This window comes from Macaca thibetana, chromosome 19, assembly GCF_024542745.1.
Source record: "Macaca thibetana thibetana isolate TM-01 chromosome 19, ASM2454274v1, whole genome shotgun sequence".
Lineage (NCBI taxonomy): Eukaryota > Metazoa > Chordata > Mammalia > Primates > Cercopithecidae > Macaca > Macaca thibetana.
Genome location: NC_065596.1, coordinates 28143684 through 28166945, shown reverse-complemented (window position 1 = coordinate 28166945; position 23262 = coordinate 28143684). Strand labels below are relative to the sequence as shown.

The 23262-nt window shown below is 51.8% G+C and overlaps 2 protein-coding genes across 3 annotated transcripts in view; one reads left to right on the top strand and one right to left on the bottom strand.

Annotated features, from left to right (window-relative positions):
• NOP53 (NOP53 ribosome biogenesis factor) overlaps positions 1–6292 on the bottom strand; it is a 289745-nt gene extending 283453 nt beyond the window's left edge. Inside the window, exon 1 of the mRNA XM_050772216.1 lies at positions 6289–6292. The gene's annotated coding sequence lies outside the window, so the exon portion shown is untranslated. The remainder of the gene's footprint in view (positions 1–6288) is intronic.
• SLC8A2 (solute carrier family 8 member A2) overlaps positions 146–23262 on the top strand; it is a 45457-nt gene continuing 22340 nt past the window's right edge. Inside the window, exons 1-3 of one of the 2 annotated variants that reach the window (XM_050772065.1) lie at positions 146–884; positions 6227–6917; positions 14920–15584. In XM_050772065.1, the coding sequence (XP_050628022.1) occupies positions 418–884; positions 6227–6917; positions 14920–15584 (1823 nt within the window). In that variant the 5' untranslated portion in view covers positions 146–417. The remainder of the gene's footprint in view (positions 885–6226; positions 6918–14919; positions 15585–23262) is intronic. The other variant, XM_050772064.1, reaches the window with a different exon arrangement.

The window sequence follows — 23262 nt, the reverse complement described above, 5'->3', positions numbered from 1 at the left end:
ATAGTGAGACCTTGTCTCTTGAAAAAAAAAAAAAATGGAGGGAAAAAGCCTGGCGTGGTGGTGGCGGGCACCTGTAGTCGCAGCTACTCGGGAAGCTGAGACAGGAGGATTGCTTGAGCCCAGGAGGTTGAGCCTGCAGTGGGCTGAGATCGTGCCACTGCACTCCAGCCTGGGTGACAGAGTGAGACCCTGTCTCAAATAATAATGTGGTGCCGATGCCAGGCACGTGGTCAGGGCTGCCTGTATGCATGGCAGCTGTTGTTATTCTTATTAATGGGTGTCTTTGTGGTTGTTTCTGGCCTCCTTTGTGAGGCTGTGCAGGCACAGTATGTGAATTTGGATCTGACTCCAGCTAAACATTCTTGCCCTCCCCCTAGTTCTGTGAGTCTGTAACTATTTGTAGCTGTTGGCCCTTGTATGGCTGGGAGACTGTGTGCGTGTGTGTGTGCGCGCGCGTGTGTGTGTTGGGGGGCGGGGGCTGCTTCTGAAACGCACAGGAGCGCCCTCCGCTGCTGTCCCCTGCCTCTGGTGCTGAACCCGGAGGCTGGGGAGGAGGCTCGGGCTCCCTGCTCCTCCCGCCCTGTTCCCCCAGGCCCCTCCCCGGGCCTCCCCCGCCTCCCGCACCGCCTCCCCTCTGCCCGCCTCCGCCTCCTCCCCCTCTCTCCGGCTCCTCCCCCTCTCTCGCTCCCTCGCCGACTCCCCCTCCCCCGTGTCCCTCCCCTCTCCTCCTCTCCTCCCTCTATCCCCTCTCCCTCCCCTCCTCCCTGGCTCTCCCTCTCAGTCTCCGGCTTTTCTCTCTCTCAATCTCTCTCTCTCTTTCGGGCGGAGTCGCCCACCACTGCCAGCCCAGCGCTGGGGGGACCTGCCGCAGGCTGTAGCTGCAGGTAGGAGACCCCATTGGTGGGTAGGTGGGGGCGTGGGAAAAGGACGGGGTTACCCCAGGCGCGGAATGGGGGCGGTTCGGGAAGCCTGAAGCTGGCTTCCCTGGGCTGGTTTATGGAGGTGGGGGCTGCCTGGCCCAGCATGGGTACCTTCTGTGGGGTGGGAGTGCCACCAGCCGCCCCAACACCTTCAGCCCCTCCTGGTTCTCAGGCGGCTGGGGAGGGGGGCCGCCTGGGTACTTGGGGGGGGAGGACACCCCGCCCCCACCCCGTCTGGGGCACCCCCCCTCCCGCGCTCTCTACCTCCGCCCCCGCCTTCCTGTGTCTGGGTCTCATCTTTCTGTCTCTCCACATCTCTCAGGGGTCTCTGTCTAGCAGAGTCTGGCCGCCTCTGGGAGTCTCTGTCTCAGTCTCTCACTCCTGTCTCACTCTCTGTGTCTCTGTGCCGGGGGGCTCTGTCTCCACTGTCTCTACGTCCTGGGTTTCTCTCTCCTTTCCTCTTGCGCCATCTCTGTTTCTCTGTGTCTCTCTGTCTCTGCCTCCCTCCCCTGTCTCAGCTTTCCAGTGTCTCTCTCTGTCTCTGCTTTCTCCGTGTCTCTGTCTCTTCCCATGTCCGCATCTCTCTCTCCCTCTCTCTCTTTCTCTCTCTCTCTCCCCCTCATCTCCATCTCTGTCTCTGGGTATCTCAGTCTCTGTGTCTGTCTCTCTTTCCTCTTCTCTGGCTCTCCCTGGGAGCCAGTGCGCCCTCCTCCTACACACCACTGTCTCCGCCCCTGGCAGGGGAGACCTGGAGGCAGAAGATCTCCCCCACCCGCCAAGTGGGCTCCCCCAGGCCTGGAGTCCTCTAAACTCCTCTCCCCACTTGAGCAGAGCTCCCTTGCTCTCTCTGGTCCTCCCAGCCGGCACCCACCCCAACTCTCCCCTGAGAACCCAGCCCGCCTCCCCTTGCCTTGTTTCTGACATTCTGAGGCTGGTCCTTCTTGCAGTGCAACCGGTAGCCTTTGTAGTAGAGATGAGACCAGACCTCCCTTCAAGCCAACCTCCCCATTCTTCCTCGTATAACTGGACCAGTCCTTCCTACCGTCTAACTTCCATACCTCTTGCTGTTTGTTCAGCTCTTGATTCATTCATTCTTGTTGATAATTACTGAGTACCTTTCCTGCTCCGGGCAAGCACTGGGTACTCGGTTAGACCAGGCCAGTCCTTCCTGCAGTCTCACTTCCATCCCTTTCCTGGTGTGCCAGCCTCACACCTGTCTCAGTGGGGGTGGGTCTCAACAGCTTCTCCGCCACCTCTTGGGGGGTGCTGAGAGGGCCCTGGCCAACACACTGTCTGCCTTCCTTGAGTGAAGGGGGCCCTGGAGAAGGTGGGCGAGAGAGTGAGTGATGGAGAAAAGGTATGAGGCTGTGCCTGTAGCCCTGGTCTGTGTGTGTGTGTGTGTCTCCCTGGCTGCAGGTGAGATCCCAGCCCTGTGTGACAGTGCCTGCAGGGGGCTTCAGATGACTTTAAAGAGCACTAGGTTAAGAGCCCTGTTCCTCCTTTGGACCTCAGTTTACCTATTATCAGTGTATCACAGCCCCAAGCACCCAAACCCTGTGATGTGATCCCCACACTGGACCATTTCGAGGTGGTTGGGAGCGCCTGGGCTCACGCTGGGGTGGTAAATGTGCATGTTTAGAAGTCTGAGGGCCAGCCCCCCAACACAGGCAGTCAGGAAAGTACCCCTCGCAGCACCGCCCCACTGTGGGGTGGCAGCGTGAGGGATATGAGGGACGGGTCTTACCTGGCACGCCAGACTGCACCCACCCCCAGGCACGCAGTCCCGTTCTTCTGACCAAGGACCCAAGAGGCGCGTGAGGTGGAACAGGGGTGCTCACCGCTGACCCGTTGGCCACGGGCCCACAAAGGGAGGGAGAGATGGCCCTGGGAGATGGTGCCTGCCATCTGCCCTCCCCATTCCCACCCTGGGCTCCACCTGATCCTTTTGCCCCTGGATTCTAAAAGCAGATTGGGTTTCAGGGCTGCTGGTGGATGGAGAGGCAGAGGCAGGAGCCGGGAGCAGAGGGAGCCCATGGTCCCCAGTGACAGGGCTCAGACCTCTTGGTCATTCATTTCACAAATATTTATCTAGTGCTTTCTCTCCCTGACTGCTCCTCCCGCAAGGCCCCAGCGAGAAACCAGGTTTTGCAGGAAAAAGGGATTGCACTAGGCTGTACTTGGCCCAGCCCCTGGGCTAGGAGGGTGGACATGAGAACCCCCATCACCTGGCCCTGGTCTCCCTTGAGAACTGCAGCAGCAGGGGCAGGTGGTTAAAGCTGAGGGAGGAATTCCCAGGCCGAGGCTCCCTCCCGGAGAGACTGGGGTTTGGTTTGCTGCTTTAGAAGAATTCCTGACTCCTGTTTCTCCTGAAAGCCGGGGAGGCAGAGGGAGAAGGGAGCACAGTCTTTGCTTTGGATCCTGGTGGGTTTGTAATTATGCCTAAGTTGTTGCTAATTAGGGGGCTGCTAATTAGACGTATCATTAGGGGCCTTGCTGAGGGGGCTAATTGTGCAGTGCCCTTTAAGAATCACCCCGTCCCCCGCCCCTGCCTGCACACACACACACACACACACACACGCACACGCACACAGGCATGCTCCTCGCTTGCTCTCTCCTTCTTGGGAAGTTCTGCCAACACGCTGCCTCCCTCCCCCAGAGGAGCCAGCTCCCAGCCCATGGGTACGTGGGTGTGAGTTGGGGACAGGCTGTGGGTTAGACGCTCAGAAGAACTTTTCAGGCAAATGGAAGCCCCTGGAAGAAATGAGGCTGGTGGCAGAGGGGTCTGGGAGCGTGGAGGCTCCCGGGACACCTCTCTTCCTCTCTCCCTCCCTTTTTGATAAGCCACTGGGTTACCATGGCAACGTGAGGGTGGGGCGGATGAGCTCAGAGTCAGGGCCACTCTTGGAGAGACAACCTGGGAGCCAGAGTTGGTGCTGGATGATGTGGGCAAGTTCCGTAACTTCTCTGCACCTTGGTCCTCTCACCTGTGGAATGGAGGGGCACTCCCCAAAGGGGGAGGGTGTCATTTTGGATGGGGTGTTCGGGGAAGGTGACATCAGAGTGGAAACCCGAAAGGGAGGAGGGAGCAAGGCTAGTGGATATGTGGGGAAGAGGGGGCTGGGCACGGTGGCATGCGCCTGTGATCTCAGCACTTTGGGAGGCCAAGGCAGGTGGAGCGCCTGAACCCAGGAGTTCAAGAACAGCCTGGGCAACAAAGAGACTCCTGGCTCTACAAAAGATTAGCTGGGTGTGGTGGTGCATGCCTGTACTTCCCGCTACTTGGGAGGCTAAGGAGGGAGGATCGCTGAGCCCCGGCGGTCGAGGCTGCAGTGAGCTGTTATGGCGCCGCTGCACTCCAGCCTGGGTGACAGAGCGAGACCCTGTCTCAAAAATAAATACACAAATAGAGAAGTGTGTTCGAGGAAGGGGGAACAGCAGGTGCCAGGGCTCCAAGGCAGAAGCTTGTCCGGTGAGGCTGAGGAGCAGAGGGGAGGCGAGGGTGGCTGAGGCAGACTGGGTGACGGGGAGAGGGCAGAAAAAGAGGCCAGAGAGGGATTCGGGGCCGGATTGTGCAGGACCTCACAGGCCCTGGAGAGGACATTGGTGCTGTGAGTGAGATGGGAGCCGTGGGGGGTTCTGAACAGCAGAGGGATGATGCAAGCCGATTTGTGGGCTTTTTTTGTTGTTGGTTTGGTTTTGGTTTTTTTTTGAGACAGAGTCTGCTTTTGTCGCCCAGACTGGAGTGCAATGGCATGATCTCGGCTCACTGCAACCTCCGCCTCCCTGGCTCAAGCAATTCTCATGCCTCAGCCTCCTGAGTAGCTGAGATTACAGGCACACGCCACCACACCTGGCTAAATTTTTTTTTTTTTTTTTTTTTTGTATTTTTTGTATTTTTGGTAGAGACAGGGTTTCACCATGTTGGCCAGGCTGGTCTCAAACTCCTGACCTCAAGTGATCCACCTGCCTCGGCCTTAAAGTGCTAGGATTACAGGTGTGAGCCACCGTGTCCAGCGATTTGTGTTTTAAAAGGAAACCCAGATAAGACACGATAATAGCCACTCAAACTCAGCACCAGAGGCAGGGAAAGAAATAAGGAAACAGTAGATCCCCCACACCCACAAATGAGACAGAAGGCCCGGCCCAGGGCCTTGGATGTCACAGCCCCTAAGGAACTGCACCACTTACAGAGCCTGGGGAAAAGCCCAGATCAGACAGAGGGAAGCCGGAGAGACTGATGCCTGCTACCACCTTGGGGAGGGACATGAATGAGACCCTCCAGCAACCCCTCCCCAGCCCTACTTGAAACAGACAGACATGGTCCAACACCCGCCACAGCCCAAATCCTGCGCAAGAGCTTTCATAGGGCCGAGTTGGAGACTGAATCTCCTAACAAACTCAGAGCCTCCTGCTCCCTGCCTCTCAGTGAATTTTGCAGTTTGTGTGCTTTTGTGCCTGGCTTCATTCAGCCGTTGTGATATCTGTGAGATTCATCCATGTGCTGGGTGCACCAGCAAATAATTCACTCCCTTTTCAGTGCTCTATAATATTCCACTGTGTAAATCCTCCAAACGTCTATCTCCATTTTACTGCTGATAGGCCTCTGGGTTGTTTCAAGATTGACGCTATTATAAATAAAGCTGCTATGAACATTCTTATTTTATTTTATTTTATTTGAGATGAAGTCTCACTCTGTCACCCAGGCTGGACTACAGTAGTGCCATCTCAGTTCACTGCAACCTCCGCCTCCCAGGTTCAAGCGATTCTCTTGCCTCAGCCTCCCGAGTAGTTGGGGTTACAGGCTCCCGCCACCCTGCCCAGCTAGTTTTTGTATTTTTAGTAGAGACGAGGTTTCACCATGTTGGCCAGGCTGGTCTCGAACTCCTGACCTCAGGTGATCCACCCACCTCGGCCTCCCAAAGTGCAGGGATTACAGGTGTGAGCCACTGCGCCTGGCTCCTTAGTGGACATAAGGACCTATTTCTCAGGCACATACCGAGGAGCAAAACTGCTGAATTGCACGATGCGTGGTGTGTTCGGCTGTAGTTTCCCGAAGTGCATAGACCAATCTGCATTCCCACCAGCAGCGCACGGGGGTTCCTCTGTCCTTATCTTTCAGTCTTTCTCTCTCTGTGGGTCTCTGGCACTCTCTGTGTCTCTCTGTGTCTCCGTCACCCTGGGTCCCCATCCTCCCTGCATTGGTCCTCAGCTTCTCCCCTAACCCTCCTTCCCCAGTGAGCTTTGACCTTTGTGTTACAGAAAGGGGTTTGCTTCCCTCACCCAGACCTCCTCCTCCTTCCCCACAGGACCCCACCACCCCCCATGGCTCCCCTGGCCTTGGTGGGGGTCGCACTCCTCCTGGCGGCTCCCCCATGCTCCGGGGCAGCCACCCCAACCCCCTCCCTGCCGCCTCCCCCGGCTAATGACAGCGACACCAGCACCGGGGGCTGCCAGGGGTCCTACCGCTGCCAGCCGGGGGTGCTGCTGCCCGTGTGGGAGCCCGACGACCCATCGCTGGGTGACAAGGCAGCACGGGCAGTGGTCTACTTTGTGGCCATGGTCTACATGTTTCTGGGAGTGTCCATCATCGCCGACCGCTTCATGGCGGCCATCGAGGTCATCACATCAAAAGAAAAGGAGATCACCATCACCAAGGCCAACGGCGAGACCAGCGTGGGCACCGTTCGCATTTGGAACGAGACAGTGTCCAACCTCACGCTCATGGCCCTGGGCTCCTCTGCCCCCGAGATCCTGCTGTCAGTCATCGAGGTCTGCGGTCACAACTTCCAGGCGGGTGAGCTGGGCCCAGGCACCATCGTGGGCAGCGCTGCCTTCAACATGTTTGTGGTCATCGCCGTGTGCATCTATGTCATCCCAGCCGGCGAGAGCCGCAAGATCAAGCACCTGAGAGTCTTCTTCGTCACTGCCTCTTGGAGCATCTTCGCCTACGTTTGGCTTTATCTCATCCTTGCTGTTTTTTCCCCGGGTGTGGTCCAGGTGAGCAAAGACCCATGGATGCTTTCTTGATGCATGTGTGTCTGCAAAATCCAGAGAGGTGGCTCTTGGCTTGGAATGTTGATTGGTGTATTTGCAGAAATGCACGCTCACATCTGAGAGGGCTGCTAAGTAACAGTTGTGCAGGTCACAGACTGCACAAAGGGATTAAGCCAAACAGGGCAAGTCCTGCTGGGGGGAGCTGGAGTCCTGCTGATGCTACCCAGCCATATCTCTGGAGGGTGCAGCAAACATTGATTTGCCCGGAGGGATGCACTGTTTTGCACTTAATAACAGTACGCTCATTTGGAAGGGGCACCTTTTAGCTCCAAAAGGGTGTTGTATGTACTAACAGAGCCCCTGTGATCTGTGTAATGCATGCTAGGTATGTTCACATGTTTTCCTACACTCCCTACCTTTTGCATAATTGAGTCCCGCTTTTGCAATAAGACATCCTCCATTCACATAATTCATACTACCCTCGCATATAATCCAGCCTTGTGTTTTCCGACGTTGCTAATTGACTTGAGTAACTTAGTGCAATTTGCATAATTTATCCACAGGCTTGCATAGATACATACCTACATCTGCATAATTTAGCCATTTGCCAGATATGTAATCACGGTTTGCATGATTCATTCATTATTCATCATCAGTTTCTGATGTTTGGATAATTTATGCCACTTCAGTGTAATGTATACTCTCATCCAACGCAACATCGATATAAGCCCAGTGACTGCTTTGCATAATTTATTCCAATAGTGAGACAAAATTTAGACCCACAGCTGCATAATTTATACCTATATTCTCATAATCATTAGCCTTTCGCTCAGCCCGTGTCTTAACCTGCATACTATGTAGTCTTCCTTGACAACGTTTGCCTAATGTATTTCCCACAACCCCATGACTGCCTCCTATATTTGCATAATTTATTTATGGGCCTGGCCTAATTCAGTCACACACATGCATAATTTATTTGCAGGTGTCCAGGATTCATTCACACATGTGTGTAATCTATTTTTGCCTATCTGTCAGGTTTCTGCCAGTTACAGTTTCTTCCCAGGAAGGATCTGAAGCTACAGACAGAAAAATGCCTTGTGGGTTTTCTATGAAGGAGGATATATAACAGAGAGATCAGAAGCCACAGTGAGGAAAGGGGAGGACAGTGACACCAGAAGACAGGGCTCCGGAAAGAGGGAGAGAGAAAGAGGAGAGAATTTCCCATCTGCCATGGTGAAAAGCATGCAGTGATATATCATATAGTTTAAGGTGCTGTTAAAATGAAGTCAGTGTCCTGACTTAGGCTTTCAAAAAGGCTTTTGAGGCCAGGTGTGGTAGCTCACGCCTGTAATCCTAGCACTTTGGGAGGTCGAGGCAGGACCTGAGATCAGGAGTTTGAGACCAGCCTGGCCAACATGGTGAAACCCCATCACTACTAAAAATACAAAAATTAGCCTGGCATGGTGGTGCCCGCCTGTAATCCCAGCTACTTGGGAGGCTGAGGCAGGAGAATCTCTTAAACCTGGGAGGCGGAAGTTGCAGTGAGCCAAGATGGCCCCACTGCACTCCAGCCTGGGTGACACAGTGAGACTCTCTCAGAAAAGAAAGAAAAGAAAGGAAGAAAGGAGAATGTAACAGATATTTTGTTACATCCCTTTATTTCTGCTGATATGAAATTCTTAGGTAATAACAGAGAGATCTTGTAGCCTCAGAGTTTGATCCATGCACCTGAAGCCAGAGATCTGGGTTCAAATCCCACCTCTGCCTTTCCCTCACTGCCTTTCCCTCACTGTGTGGCAGGTTCCTTAGCTTCTCCATGCCTCAGTTTCCCCACCTGTAAAACGGGGATCATGAGAGTGCTGACTTCATAGGGCTGCCATGAGGATTAACTGAATTGCTCTGTGTGGAAAGACTTAAAATAGTCTAACTGGAACAGAGTAAATGTTAGCTATTCATTAACAAACTCCCCTATGCATTTGGCTTCCAAAAAGTCAATATAATGTCCAAACTGTGTTACAAAGAAAAGATTTCTATTTTTTTTTTTTTTTTTTTTTTTTTGAGACGGAGTCTTTCTCTGTCACCCAGGCTGGAGTGCAGTGGCATGATCTTGGCTCACTGCAATCTCCACCTCCCAGTTTCAAGCGATTCTCCTGCCTCAGCCTCCCAAGTAGCTGAGATTACAGGTGTGCGCCACCACGCCCAGCTAATTTTTGTATTTTTAGTAGAGACGGGATTTTGCCATGTTGGCCAGGATGGTCTTGAACTCCCGACCTCAAGTGATTACAGGCGTGAGCCACTGTGCCCAGCCTAAAGAAAAGGTTTCTAACAGAACAGTGCATTTCCACCTGGAAATGCTTCATCACAACTACCCTCATGACAAGGGAGCCAAATGCAGGCATCGATTTATAATGAATAAGTTGGGCTTCAGAGAAAGAAAAAGATCAGAAACCATTGCATTCAAGAAGTCTAGGAAGAGGAACAGGTAGCCGCGAGACTTAAAACAAGTGTGTTTGGAGTATGTGAAACCATACATAAGGCCGGGCACAGTGGCTCACACCTGTAATCCCAGCACTTTGGGAGGCTGAGGTGGATGGATCACCTGAGGTCATGAGTTCGAAACCAGCCTGACCAACATGGTGAAACCCCATCTCTACTAAAAATACAAAAAATAGCTGGACATAGTGGCGGGTGCCTGTAATTCCAGCTACTCAGGAGGCTGAGGCAGGAGAAATGCTTGAACCTGGGAGGTGGAGGTTGCAGTGAGCTGAGATTGGGCCACTGCACTCCAGCCTGGACAGCAGAGATAGACTTCATCTCAGGAAAAAAAAAAAAAAGACACTTAAAAAAGATATAAACGATATACATAAGCCGGGCGCAATGGCTCACGCCTGTAATCCCAGCACTTTGGGAGGCCGAGGTGGGCAGATTACCTGAGGTCGGGAGTTCAAGACCAGCCTGACCAACATGGAGAAACCCTGTCTCTACTAAAAATACAAAATTAGCCAGATGTGGTGGTGCATGCCTGTAATCCCAGCTACTCGGGAGGCTGAGGCAGGAGAATCACTTGAACCCGGGAGGCGAAGGTTGCGGTGAGCCGAGATTGCGCCACTGCACTCCAGCCTGGGCAACAAGAGTAAAACTCCATCTCAAAAAAAAAAAAAAAAGAAATACGTAAAACAGAGTTATAAATTATCACTATCATAAACATCCGTGTTTCACGGATAAGAACGTTTGTGGAGGGTTCTGAAATAAGCCGGCAAATGGGACATTTCTGTATTGTGTGGGACTGTCCTGTGAGTTGCTGGATGTCATCGGGCCAGGAAAGGCCAAGACCACGTCCCCCTCCCTAGTGATGATGGAAGCCCATAAACACCCCCAGATTTCCAATACTCTATCTCAGGGGTGCGCCTGCTCCACTGAGGCCTGAAAATGTCACAGTGCCCTCCCAGGCTGGACACATTCTTAGTGGGTGCTCTAGAAAAACATTGTGAATCGGCTAGAATCATCTTTTATTTACCTGCAGGAAGGAAGAAAAATCTTAGGGGTTTGGGATTGTCTTCTGATGAATAGACTCCCTTGCAATATACATAGTGGTAGGTTCAATTAATAGAAGGGAGAGAGTTCATTTCACAGCTTGCACTGAACATTCGGCTCCTTTTCCCAAATCTGCCTGTTGGTTTCATGCAGTTTTACTATTTGCAAGTCTTGCCTGTTCTCTGAGCCATCAGTAAACACAGTGATAGCAGGGTGTGGCAACTGGATCTTAGATATTTTTCCTACCAGGGTTGTTTTTAAGATGTTTCAGGGACCTTCTCTTTTTTTTTTTTGTTTTTGAGATAGAGTCTCACTCTGTCCCCCAGGCTGGAGTTCAGTGGTGCAATCTCCACTCACTGCAACCACCACCTCCCAGATTCAAGCGATTCTCCTGCCTCAGCCTTCCTAATAGCTGGGATTACAGGCACACACCGCCACACTTGGCTGATTTTTGTATTTTTAGTAGAGATGGGGTTTCACCATGTTGGCCAGGCTGGTCTCGAACTCCTGAGCTCAAGTGATCCACCCACCATGGCCTCCCAAAGTGCAGGTATTATAGGCGTGAACCACCGTGCCTGGTCTTCAGGGGCCTTTTCATCGTAAATACTCTTTTTTTTTTGAAATGGAGTCTCGCTCTGTCGCCAGGCTGGAGTGCAATGGTGTGATCTCGGCTCACTGCAACCTCCGCCTTCCGGGTTCAAGCAATTATCCTGCCTCAGCCTCCCGAGTAGCTGGGATTACAGGCATGTGCCACCACGCCCAGCTAATTTTTGTATTTTTAGTAGAGACGGGGTTTCACCATGTTGGCCCTCGTGATCCGCCCGCCTTCACCTCCCAAAGTGCTGGGATTACAGGCGTGAGCCACCGTGCCTGGCCCATAAATACTCTTTAATCTTTTCTTCTTCATCTTTGATGGGAAAGGTAACATTTGAATCTTTCCATGAATATCTTCAAGGTGAACCCTCGAGTCTTGGTGGATGCTTTTCATGTGCCAGGCCTGTGCCGGACCACCAGCAGACTGGGTCTTGGGCCTCCGTGGGCCCGAGATAATAGTACTAAATAATAATGATGGCGATGTTCTTTTTTTTCTTCTTTTTTTTAAGACAGAGTCTTACTCTGTCACCCTGACTGGAGTGCAGTGACATGATCTCGGCTCACTGCAACCTCCCCGTCCTGGGCTCAAGCAGTTCTCCCACCTCAGTCACCCAAGTAGCTGGGATTACAGATGCACACCACCACACCTGGCTAATTTTGTATTTTTGGTAGAGATGGGGTTTCACCATGTTGGCCAGGCTGTTCTCGAACTCCTGGCCTCAGGTGATCCACCCACTCTGGCCTCCTAAAGTGCTGGGATTACAGGCGTGAGCCACCATTCTTGGCCAGGCAATGTTAATTTCACATCTTCAGTCTTTTTCATGTGTCAGAAACTGAGAATGCTGTGTGCTAGGAATGCATGTGCTCATTCAGTCTTGGAAATGTCCCCATTTTATAGACCAAGAGACGAGATAGTCATCCCTGTGGCAAAGCCAGGCTCCAAACTCAGAGCTGCGCTGGCTATGCATTGGAACTGGTTTGTTTTTTTTTTTCTTTTTTGAGACGGAGTCTCACTCTGTCGCCCAGGCTGGAATGCAGTGGCGCGATCTCGGCTCACTGCAAGCTCCGCCTCCTGGGTTCACGTCGTTCTCCTGCCTCAGCCTCCTGAATAGCTGGGACTACAGGTGCCCGCCACCGCGCCCGGCTAATTTTTTGTATTTTTAGTAGAGACGGGGTTTCACTGTGGTCTCGATCTCCTGACCTTGTGATCCGCCTGCCTCGGCCTCCCAAAGTGCTGGGATTACAGGCGTGAGCCACCGCGCCCGGCCGGAACTGGTTTTATGAGGCAGAAGAGCCAGATGTGTGTCTCTATTAGAGGCAGAGCCTGTCCATGAGGGCCAGGAAGATGCTAAGGAGGCACTGGCGGGAGTCATGGGTGGGGAATTGAGGGTGTTTGGGTGAACAGAGAGCAGGCCCTGGATGATGGGCAAGGTTTGGAGAAGTGGAGGCACCCCCAGGTGATGGGGGAGAAATGGGGCAAGCAGAAAAAAGATGGAGGGAGAGAGAGGCCAGAAGAGACACAGGCTCTGTCCCTTGACAGCAGCTGGGACCACAGGATGGGGATTGTCTGTTGCTTGGTAGTGGATGAGGAAGTCTGGGTTCCTGGCATCTAGGCAGCTGGGCATGGTTCTCAGCATCTGAAAGGTGGATAGATGGATGAATGAGGAGACCAGGAGAGAAAGAGAACACATACACACATGTGCGCACGCATACACACACACACACATGCACACAGATGGACACACACACATGCACACACACATGCAGGCACACACAGACACACATGCACACACACATGCAGGCACACACAGACACACATGCACACACACACACGCACATACACACGTGCATGTGCACACAGAGATGGGGAGTGAGATAGGGAGGAGAAAAGTAGCTCTGGAGAAACACAGATATTGAGAAAGAGAAAGAAACTCACAAGGGACAGAAATAGGTATCTACCAATAGATATAAAAGAAGGACATGGAGACCAGGAGACCGAGGCGACAAGCAAAGAGAGGGAGCCAGAAAGAGAGACAGAGGAGGAGCAAAGGCTAAGAAAACCATTGAGACAGAGGCAAGGAGGGAAAGAGACAGCGGCACACACAGAGAGCGATGGAGAGAGGCAGAGATGAACAGGAACAGAGAGAGAGAGAACGAGATGGAGAGAGAGATATAAATGTGGGGGGATGGGGAGAGGCCAGAGACAAAAAGGGAGGCCACAGTTAAAAAGAGATGGGAGGAAGGCGAGGGAGAGAGATGGGGAGAGGCAGAGGTGAACAGAAATAAGAGGGAAATAGAGAATAAGTGAGGAACAGAGAGACAAAGAGATGGAGAGGAACGGGAGCAAGGAGAGAGAGAGAAAAGGGGGTAGGGAGAGATGGGAAGAGGCAGAGATGAGCAGAGACAGAGACAGAGAGGGAGGGACAGACAGAACGAGATGGAAAGGGGTGGAAGAAAGGAGAGAGACATGGGGAGAGAGAGATGGGGAGAGAGAGAGGTGAACAGAGACAAGAGGGACATAGAAACTAAGATAAGGACAGGGGAAAGGAGAGACAGAGAAATGGGGACGGGGAGAGGGAAAAAAGTAGCCCCGGAGAAACACAGATATTGAGAGAGAAAGAGAAAGAAACTCACAAGGGAGAGAGATGGAGATCTACCAAAAGATATAAAAGGGCATGGAGACATGTCCAGACATGGGGAGAGGCAAGAGCCAAACAGAGACCAAAAGGGAGGGACAGAGATAGAAAGAGATGGAGAGAGATGGGGGGAAAGAGAGGGAGAGAGAGAAATGGTGGGGAGAGAGAGAGATGAACAGAGACAAGAGGGAGGTTGAGAGAAACTAAGAGAGGAGCGGGAAAGGAGAGAGAAATGAGGAGGAGGAGAGAGGTGGGGAGAGGCAGAGATGAACAGAGAGAGAACAAGATGGAGAGAGATGGGGGAAGGAGAGGGAAAGAGAGAAATGAGGGGAAATGGAGAACTCCAGGGAGAGAGATGGGGAGAGGCAGAGATGAACAGAGTCAGAGACAAAAAGGGAGGGCCAGAGATAGAAGGAGACAGAGCGAGATGGGGGAAGGAACGGGAGACAGAGAAATGGGGGGAGAGAGAGATGGGGAAAGGCAGAGACAAACAGACAGAAGGAGGTGGGGAGAGATGGGAAGAGGGGAGGACAGAGAGACAGGGAGAGGCAGAGATGAACAGAGATTGAGATGGAGAGAGATGAGAGAAGAAGAGGGAGAGAGAGAAATGGGGGAAACAGAACTCGGGAGAGAGACGTGGGGAGAGGCAGAGATGAATAGAGACAGAAAGAGGTGGGGAGAGACGGAGGGGGGGAGGAGAAAGAGAGATGGGGAGAGGCAGAGATGAACAAAAACAGAGACAAGGCTCACACCTATAATCCCAGCACTTTGGGAGCTCGAGGCCGGAGGATCACGAGGTCAGGAGTTCAAGACCAGCCTGGCCAACATGGTGAAACCCCGTCTCTGCTTTAAAAAAAAAAAAAAAAAAAAATATATATATATATATATATATATATATATATATATACAAAAAATTAGCTAGGCATGGTGGCGCATGCCTGTAATCCCAGCTACTCTTGGGAGGCTGAGGCGGGAGAATTGCTTGAACCGGTACCCGGGAGGCCAAGGTTCAATGTTTAGTGCGCCGAGGCCGCGCCACTGCACTCCAGCCTGGGCTAGAGAACAAGACTCTGTCTCAAAAACAAAACAAAACAAAACAAAACAAAACAAAACAAAAACAGCAGAGAAAGGGATAGGGAGAGACGGCGGGCTTGGGGGTTGGGGAGAGATGTGGGGAGCGGCAGAGGCGGGGTGGGAGGAGGCGGCCCGCCCGGCCTCACCCTGACGCCCGCCGCCCGCAGGTGTGGGAGGCGCTGCTGACCCTGGTCTTCTTCCCGGTGTGCGTGGTATTCGCCTGGATGGCCGACAAGCGGCTGCTCTTCTACAAGTATGTGTACAAGCGCTACCGCACCGACCCGCGCAGCGGCATCATCATAGGCGCAGAGGGCGACCCCCCGAAGAGCATCGAGCTGGATGGCACGTTCGTGGGCGCCGAGGCCCCAGGCGAGCTGGGCGGCCTGGGCCCGGGCCCCGCAGAGGCACGCGAGCTGGACGCCAGCCGCCGCGAGGTCATCCAGATCCTCAAGGACCTCAAGCAGAAGCACCCGGACAAGGACCTGGAGCAACTGGTGGGCATCGCCAACTACTACGCGCTGCTGCACCAGCAGAAGAGCCGCGCCTTCTACCGCATCCAGGCTACTCGGCTCATGACCGGCGCTGGGAACGTGCTGCGCAGACATGCGGCGGACGCCTCACGCAGGGCATCGCCGGCCGAGGGCGCGGGCGAGGATGAGGACGACGGCGCCAGCCGCATCTTCTTCGAGCCCAGCCTCTACCACTGCCTGGAGAACTGCGGCTCCGTGCTGCTGTCCGTCACGTGCCAGGGTGGCGAGGGCAACAGCACCTTCTACGTGGACTACCGCACTGAGGACGGCTCGGCCAAGGCGGGCTCCGACTACGAGTACAGGTGGGTCCCCCGGGGTGGGGGGTGTGCAGGGGACTGGCGCAGGCCATGGGTCCCACCGGCAGGCTCATCGCCTGCCGACTGCCTCCTGCAGGATTCATTCGTTCATTCATTCATTCCTGAGAGCCTGCTTTGTGCCAGGCGCTGTTCCAGACGTGGGGCACACACCACTGGACCAGGCAGAGAGCATGGCTATCCGAAGGCTACCCCTCCCACCTTCATTATCTACCTCTGGGTTTTTGTTTGTTTGTTTGAGATAGAGTCTCACTATGTTGCCCAGGCTGCAGTGAATGGGACAATCTCCACTCAATGCAACCTCTGCCTCCCAGGTTCCAGTGATTCTTGTGCCTCAGCCTCTTGAGTTGCTGGGATTATAGGCGTGTGCCACCACACTCGGCTTATTTCTGTACTTTTAGTAGAGATGGGGTTTCACCACGTTGGCCAGGCTGGTCTCCAACTCCTTGCCTCAAGTGATCCACCTACCTCGGCCTCCCAGAGTGCTGGGATTACAAGCGTGAGCCATTGTCTGGCCATGTTCTATGTTTTGTTGTCTGGTAAAACAGCTGTCTCCTCATGTGCATAAGAACATTAATGTTTACTGGGCACCTACCATGTGTCAGGCACTGGCCACAGGCACTCAGTGCACATGATGAATGAGACAAACTCTCAGTCTTCACACCACTCCTCCTGCATTCTTTATCTTTCCGTGGTTTTGTGCTGACGCCACACTGTTTTAATTATTGTAGCTCCATTATGTGTATTGCTACCTGGTATAATAAGCCTTCTCCCACCATTACTAAAGTAAAAATGCTTATTGAGCACACACTATATGCCAATAGGTACACCATAGGGAAGAAGACAGCTAAGCTCCTTGCCCTCAAATTGCAATGAGGATACAAACTACTAAACATATAAACACTTGAAGTGGCAATAAGTGTGATGGAGAAAAATAAAATAGGAGTGGAGGAGACAGATGCTGGCTAAAGGTCTTTGGTTCCACCATAAAGCAACTCACCTATCACCCTCTACCATATCTCACAGCCCCAGTCCCACTCCTTACCTCTCTCCTTGCAAATCTGTGATATTCTCTCATTTAACAGTTCCTCCTGAGCACCTACTGTGTGCCAGATGCCTTTATTTAGGGGATCAACCTAGAACAATAACCAAGATAGATAAGATCTCTGTTGTCACGTGGCCCACAAAATTCATCTATTTGTAGTTCTGTCCATGCCACACTATTTTAAGACTTACAGCTTTACAGTATGTTCTTTTCAATGATTTTCACCAGCTTACATCAGGCTTTGAACAGTATGTGTTGTTAATTCATGCACAAGTCTCCCCTTTCCCATAATGACATTTATCATGTGTCTACAATGTGCAAGGAACAGATAAACAGATCTGGCACTGGTGACTAGTGGTGAACAAAACTCATAAAGTCCCTGCCCAAATGGAGCTCACATTCTCCTGGGAAAGACAGGCAATTAGGAAGTAAACACGGATTACATAAAAATGCCAGGTAGTGGTAGGAGCTGTGAAGAAAACTAAATCAGGAGACAGGGAGAAAGAAGGCCAGTGGCTGAGCTCTTCCGAGGTTCTATCTGCTCAGTAGTCTGGCACATCCCCCTTTAATCTTCTCCCTGGGGTACAGCTGAGGCTGAACTGTTCCCAGATCTTTAGTTCTGCCATCAAGCAGCAGTCAATCCCTCATCCCTTTAACCCTCTCTTCCTGGGACTCAGTTTGCTCATCTTCTCTCCTCTCCTCTCTCTTCTCTCCTCTCCCCTCTCCCCTTTCTCTCCTCTATCTCCTCTACTCTCTCTCCTCTCTTCCTTTCTTCTTTTTCTCAGAGTTTCACCCTTGTTGCCCAGACTTGAGTAGAGTGGTGCAATCTCGGCTCACTGAAACCTCCACCTTCCGGGTTCAAATGATTCTTCTGCCTCAGCCTCCCAAGTAGTTGGGATTATAGGCACCCACCACCACACCCAGCTAATTTTTTGTACTTTTAGTAGAGATGGGGTTTCACCATGTTGGTCAGGCTGGTCTTGAACTCCTGACCTCAGGTGATCTACCCACCTCGGCCTCCCAAAGTGCTGGGACTACAGGCGTGAGCCACCGCACCTGGCAGTTCTCTGTTTCATAGATCTTGAGTTCCACCACTGTGTGCCTGGCTGCCTTTTGTAGCCAGTCTTCCCTCTCCGCCCTCATCACTTCTCTTTCCAGTGCTTGGACATTTGTAGGTCTTTCCCTCCACCTCAGTCAGTCCAGGATCCTTTTGTCTGCCCATCTCCATCCACCTTTCCTACCCTGCCCACCCCAGCCTTCCTGGCTCACCGCAGCCTCCACCTCCTGGGCTAAAGTGATCCTCCCACCTCAGCCTCCAAAGTAGCTGGGACTACAGGTGCACGGTGTACTGTGCTCCAGCCTGAGTGAGAGAGTGAGACACTGTCTCAAACAAAACAAAACAAAACAAAACAAAATGCAACTGTTCACAGGTCTTTGTTCCATCACCCTGTAGCATGGGATCCCTTTGGCCACTCGGTCCATCCTCCCCCAGTGCACCACATCATCCAGATGCCCTCAGTTGAGGGAACTGCATTCACCATATTGGGGCCTGCTTTCAACTATCTTTTCCCCTTTCCACTCCTACCCACCCCTGGTCTGCATTGCCCCCATCTAGAGCCCTGGGGCTTTGCAGAAGGAAGTGAGTACAGGTGTCACCTGCTGGGATAACAGCCCACTTTTTCACTTACAAATGACCTCAGGATCAAGATGGTTTTTATTTTTCATTGTTTTTTGAGACAGGGTCTTGCTCTGTCACTCAGACTGGAGTGCAGTGACACGATCACAGCTCGCTGCAGCCTCAACCTCCTGGGCTCAAGTGATCCTCCCATCTCAGCCTCCCAGGTAGCTGGGACTACAGGTGCGCACCACAGCGCCCATCTGATTTTTATATTTTTTGTAAAGGTGGGTTTTTGCCTTGTTGCCCAGGCTGGTGTGTTTTTGTTTTGTTTTGTCTGAGACAGAGTCTCATTCTGTCACTCAGGCTGGAGCACAGTGGCGCAATCATGGCTCACTGCAATCTCTGCCTCCCAGGCTCAAGCAATCCTCCCACCTCAGCCTCCAGTATAGCTGGGACTACAGGCACATGCCAACAAGCTTGGTTAATTGTTTTGTTGTTGTTGCTGTTGCTGTTGTTGTTGTTTTGGTATGTTTTGTAGAGACAAGGTTTCACCATGTTGCCCAGGCTGGTCTTGAACTCCTGGGCTCAAGCAGTCCACCCGCCTTAGCCTCCCAAAATGCTGGGATTACAGGTGTGAGCTACTGCACCTGGCCAGGACCAAGATGTTTGAAGTGAAGGAGGAAATGCTGTTCAGTGGTAGAACCAAAGGGCTAGGAAGAGTCAACATCTTCCTACCCTTCCTACCCTATCCTGGTAGACATTCAAGGCCTGGCATTGCTTATTAAGGCACCTTAGGCCAAAGACTGGGAGGAAGGAGACTTGGGTTCCAGTCCCAAGTCTGGACCGTGTTCCTTGGGCAAATTCCTGACTCAGTCTGAGCAGGCAGGTCTGCCATGTACAGTTGTTGAAGTTGTGCACTGCATAAAAGCACCATATCTGAGGAAGCTGTCCTCATAGTAGACAGTGTAGATTTGCATTTCTATTATAACAGTTTCCTGACTTATGGAAATAAGTGTCTTGAAGAAGGAAAGCCTTTTTCTAAGTTTCCCACAGGTTCACACGGGCTAGGGTGGCCCTGTGAGCCTAGTTTCTCCAAACTAAACGTGATCTCTGAGAACCCCAAAACACAGCTGTTCCAAGATTCTGAGATTTAATCCCCTATGATGCTGACACACTAAGGGTCTGAAGTTCTAAGATTCTAGAATTCTAACATTTTGATATTCTTTATTTTTTTGAGACTGAGTCTCATTCTGTCTCTTAGAACAATCTCGGCTCACTGCAACCTCTGCCTCCCAGGTTCAAGCGATTCTCGTGCCTCAGCGTCTTAAGTAACTGGGATTACAGGTGTGCACCACCTCACCTGGCTAATTTTTGTATTTTTAGTAGAGATTGGGTTTCACCATGTTGGCCAGGCTGGTCTTAAACTCCTGACCTCAGGTGATCCATCCACCATGACCTCCTATAGTGCGGGGATTACAGGCGTGAGCCACCACACCTGGCCAACATTTTGGTATTCTAATTCAAACCCCATCCAGTCTCTGACTTGATGGCTTTAAGATTTTTGTCTTCTCAGATTCTGTGTCCAGTGCTGGAACACAAGTTCTGTGAATCTAGTCTTCTATGATTCTCATGCCTGGCTTCTAAAGTCCCCATGTTATTTTTCTCCCAAACCCTTTTTTTTTTTTAAGACAGAGTCTTGCTCTGTTGCCTAGGCTGGAGTGCAATGGCTCAATCTCCGCTCACTGCAACCTCCACCTCCCAGGTTCAGGCAATTCTCCTGCCTCAGCCTCCTGAGTCGCTGGGATTACAGGTGTGTACCACCATGCCCAGCTAAGCCAAACTCTTTTTTTCTTAGACACAGGGTCTTGCTATGATGCCCTGGGTGGACTCAAAGTCCTGGGCTCAAGTGATCCTCCTGCCTCAGCCTCCCAAGTAGCTGGGACTACAGCCACCACATCCTACATTTTATTTTGAAAAACTTCACACCTACAGCAGGGCTACAAGAACAGTTTGATGAACTGTCATATCACCTTCATCCACAGTCACCAATTGTTCACATTTTATCCTGTTGGCTTTTAATCTCTGTCTTTAATATTTAATAATATTAATAATTGTGGGACAGGCACAGTGGCTCATGCCTGTAATCCCAGTACTTTGGGAGGCCGAGGCAGGTGGATCACCTAAGGTCAGGAGTTTGAGACCAGCCTGCCCAACATGGCAAAACCCTGTCTCTACTAAAAATGCAAAAATTAGCCATGCTTGGTGGCGCACGCCTGTAATCCCAGCTACTTGGGAGGCTGAGGCAGGAGAATTGCTCGAACCCGGGAGTCGGAGGTTGCAGTGAGGCAAGATCACACCACTGCACTCCAGCCTGGGAGACAGACCAAGACGCTCTCTCAAAACAATAAAAAATAAAAACTAGCTGGGCATGGTAACGTGTGCCTGTAGTCCCTGCTACTCAGGAGGCGGAAGTAGGGGAATCACTTGAGCCCAGGAGGCAGAGGTTGCAGTGAGCCAAGATTGTGCCACTGCACTCCAGCCTGGATGACAGAGCCAGACTCTGTCTCAAAATAATAATAAAAGAATAACAACAATAATAATTGTGACACTCTGTGACCACGAATTGCAAATACTATGACCTTCATGCCTACATACTTGAGCGTGCATCTTTTGAGAATAACGGCATTCTCCTACCTAATCACAATACTACGTTCTCACTCAAAAAATCTAACGCTGAATTGATATTGTTAACTCAATGTCAATTAAGTGATGCACAGCCCGTGTTTCCATTTTCCCAGTCATCCCTGTAATATCTTTGGTAGCTGTATTTTCACTCCTGCCCTCTCTTCCCATTTGATCCAGAACCACACGTTGCATTTCCCTGTCAAATCTCTTTAGTCTCCTTCAGTCTGGATCAGTTTCTCAGCCTTCTCATGACTTTTGCGACCTGATGCTTTTGAAGATGATAGTCCAGTTACTAGAATGATGGTCAATCTTGGTTTGTCTAATGCTTCCTGGTGATTAGAGTCCCGCACCTTTGGCAGGAATCTCATGGAAGAGATGCTCTATCCCCCGGGTGCATTGTATCAGGAGGAACATGATGTCCACTCGTCCATTACTGTGATGCCCAGTTTAATTGTTTGGTAAAGATGGTGCTAAATCTTTGGATTAATTGTTTGGCAAAGATGATGCTACAGGATGTATGCGGTGGATCATGCCTGCAATCACAACACTTTGGGTGCCCAAGGCCGGCGGATTGCTTGAGCCCAGGAGTTCAAGACCAGCCTGGGCAACATGGCAAAACATGGCAAAACCAAAAGTATAAAAAGTAGCCAGGTGTGGTGGCACGAGCCTGTAGTCCCGGCTGCTTGAGAGGCTGAAGCGGGAGGACCGCTTGAGCCCAGGAGGTCCAGGCTGCAGTGAGCTGGGATTGTGCAACTGCACTCCAGCCTGGATGACAGAACAAGATCCTGTCTCAAACAAAAACAAACAAAAAAAGGGCTGGGCGCGGTGTCTCACGCCTGTAATCCCAGCACTTTGGGAGGCCAAGGCAGGCAGATCACGAGGTCAGGAGTTTGAGACCAGCCTGGCCAACATGGTGAAACCCCATCTCTACTAAAGATCCAAAAAATTAGCTGAGCATGGTGGCATGCATCTGTAATCCCAGCTACTTGGAAGGCTGAGGCAGGAGAATCGCCTAAACCCGGGAAGCGGAGGTTGCAGTCAGCCGAGATCGTGCCACTGCACTCCAGCCTGGGCGACAGGGCGAGACGCCATCTCCCCACATTTCCACATTCTACTGATCCCTTTATCCTTGACATGTAAATGTCTCCTATCCCATGACTTTAGGACTCTAAGATTCTAATATTAATATGTGGGTATCACTAGCCGTCATTGTTCTCGCTGTGCCTCTGGGTGCTTTCCCTGTATCAATTCAGTCCTCACGACAGTGCCAGGAGGTAAACACTATTATTAGCCCATTCCACAGATAAGGAAACTGAGGCTTAGAGGACTGCAGAATCCTGACTGCCCAAGATCACACAGCTGGCATGGCGGCCAAGCTGGGCTTGAAGCAGGTTAGCCCACCTGGGTGCTCCATCACCATGGACAGCGAATCCCTAGCTAAGGGACTCCCTCGTCCCTCCACTGCAGGTCTTTTCACCACGTTCTACATCCCCTACCTCTTGCCAGAACCTTGGGGTCCCTCTCTTCCTCCCACAGAGCTGGAGAACTGGAGCCCGACCCCCTCCCCACACCCACCTTTTTGAGACGGAGTCTTGCTCTGTTGCCCAGGCTGGAGTGCAGTGACGCGATTTCGGCTCACTGCAACCTCCGCCTCCCCAGTTCAAACAATTCTCATGCCTCAGCTTCCAGAGTAGCTGGGACTACAGGCATGCACCGCCACACCCACTAATTTTTGTATTTTTAGTAGAAGCAGGTTTTCACCGTGTTGGCCAGGCTGGTCTCGAACTCCTGACCTCAAGTCATCCATTCACCTCAGCCTCCCAAAGTGTTGGTATTACAGGCGTGAGCCACCGCGCCTGGCCCCAGAACTCCTTTAATGTGAAAGTGATAGTGAATGCATATGGATTCAGAGATGGTGCTGAGCCCCTTACATGCACAGTACAAGGGATCGGGGAAAGGATAGATTTTCAAGATTCCTTAACATCCCAGAGTCATGCTGATGTCTGCAACCCTGCCAGGAAGAGCCCACCTACGCCATGACCCCTCAGAATTTCACTCTGACTAATTTAACGTCACTGCCTTGTTCCCTCCCCGGCTCTCCCCATTACAGAGAATCTTATGGGTGCTTCAGAGATTTACACAACTGTTCCTCTTTTAACACCAAGTCAGTTCACGTCCCTCCTCTGCTTGGAATGTCCCTCCTTTGCTTGAAGCTTCACAGGGCTCCTCCCTCACTCAGGGTAAATGCAGCAGTCTTCACTGTGGCCCACCCAGGCCCTAGGAGATCTGCCTGTTCCCACTGTGATGTCATCTCCCAC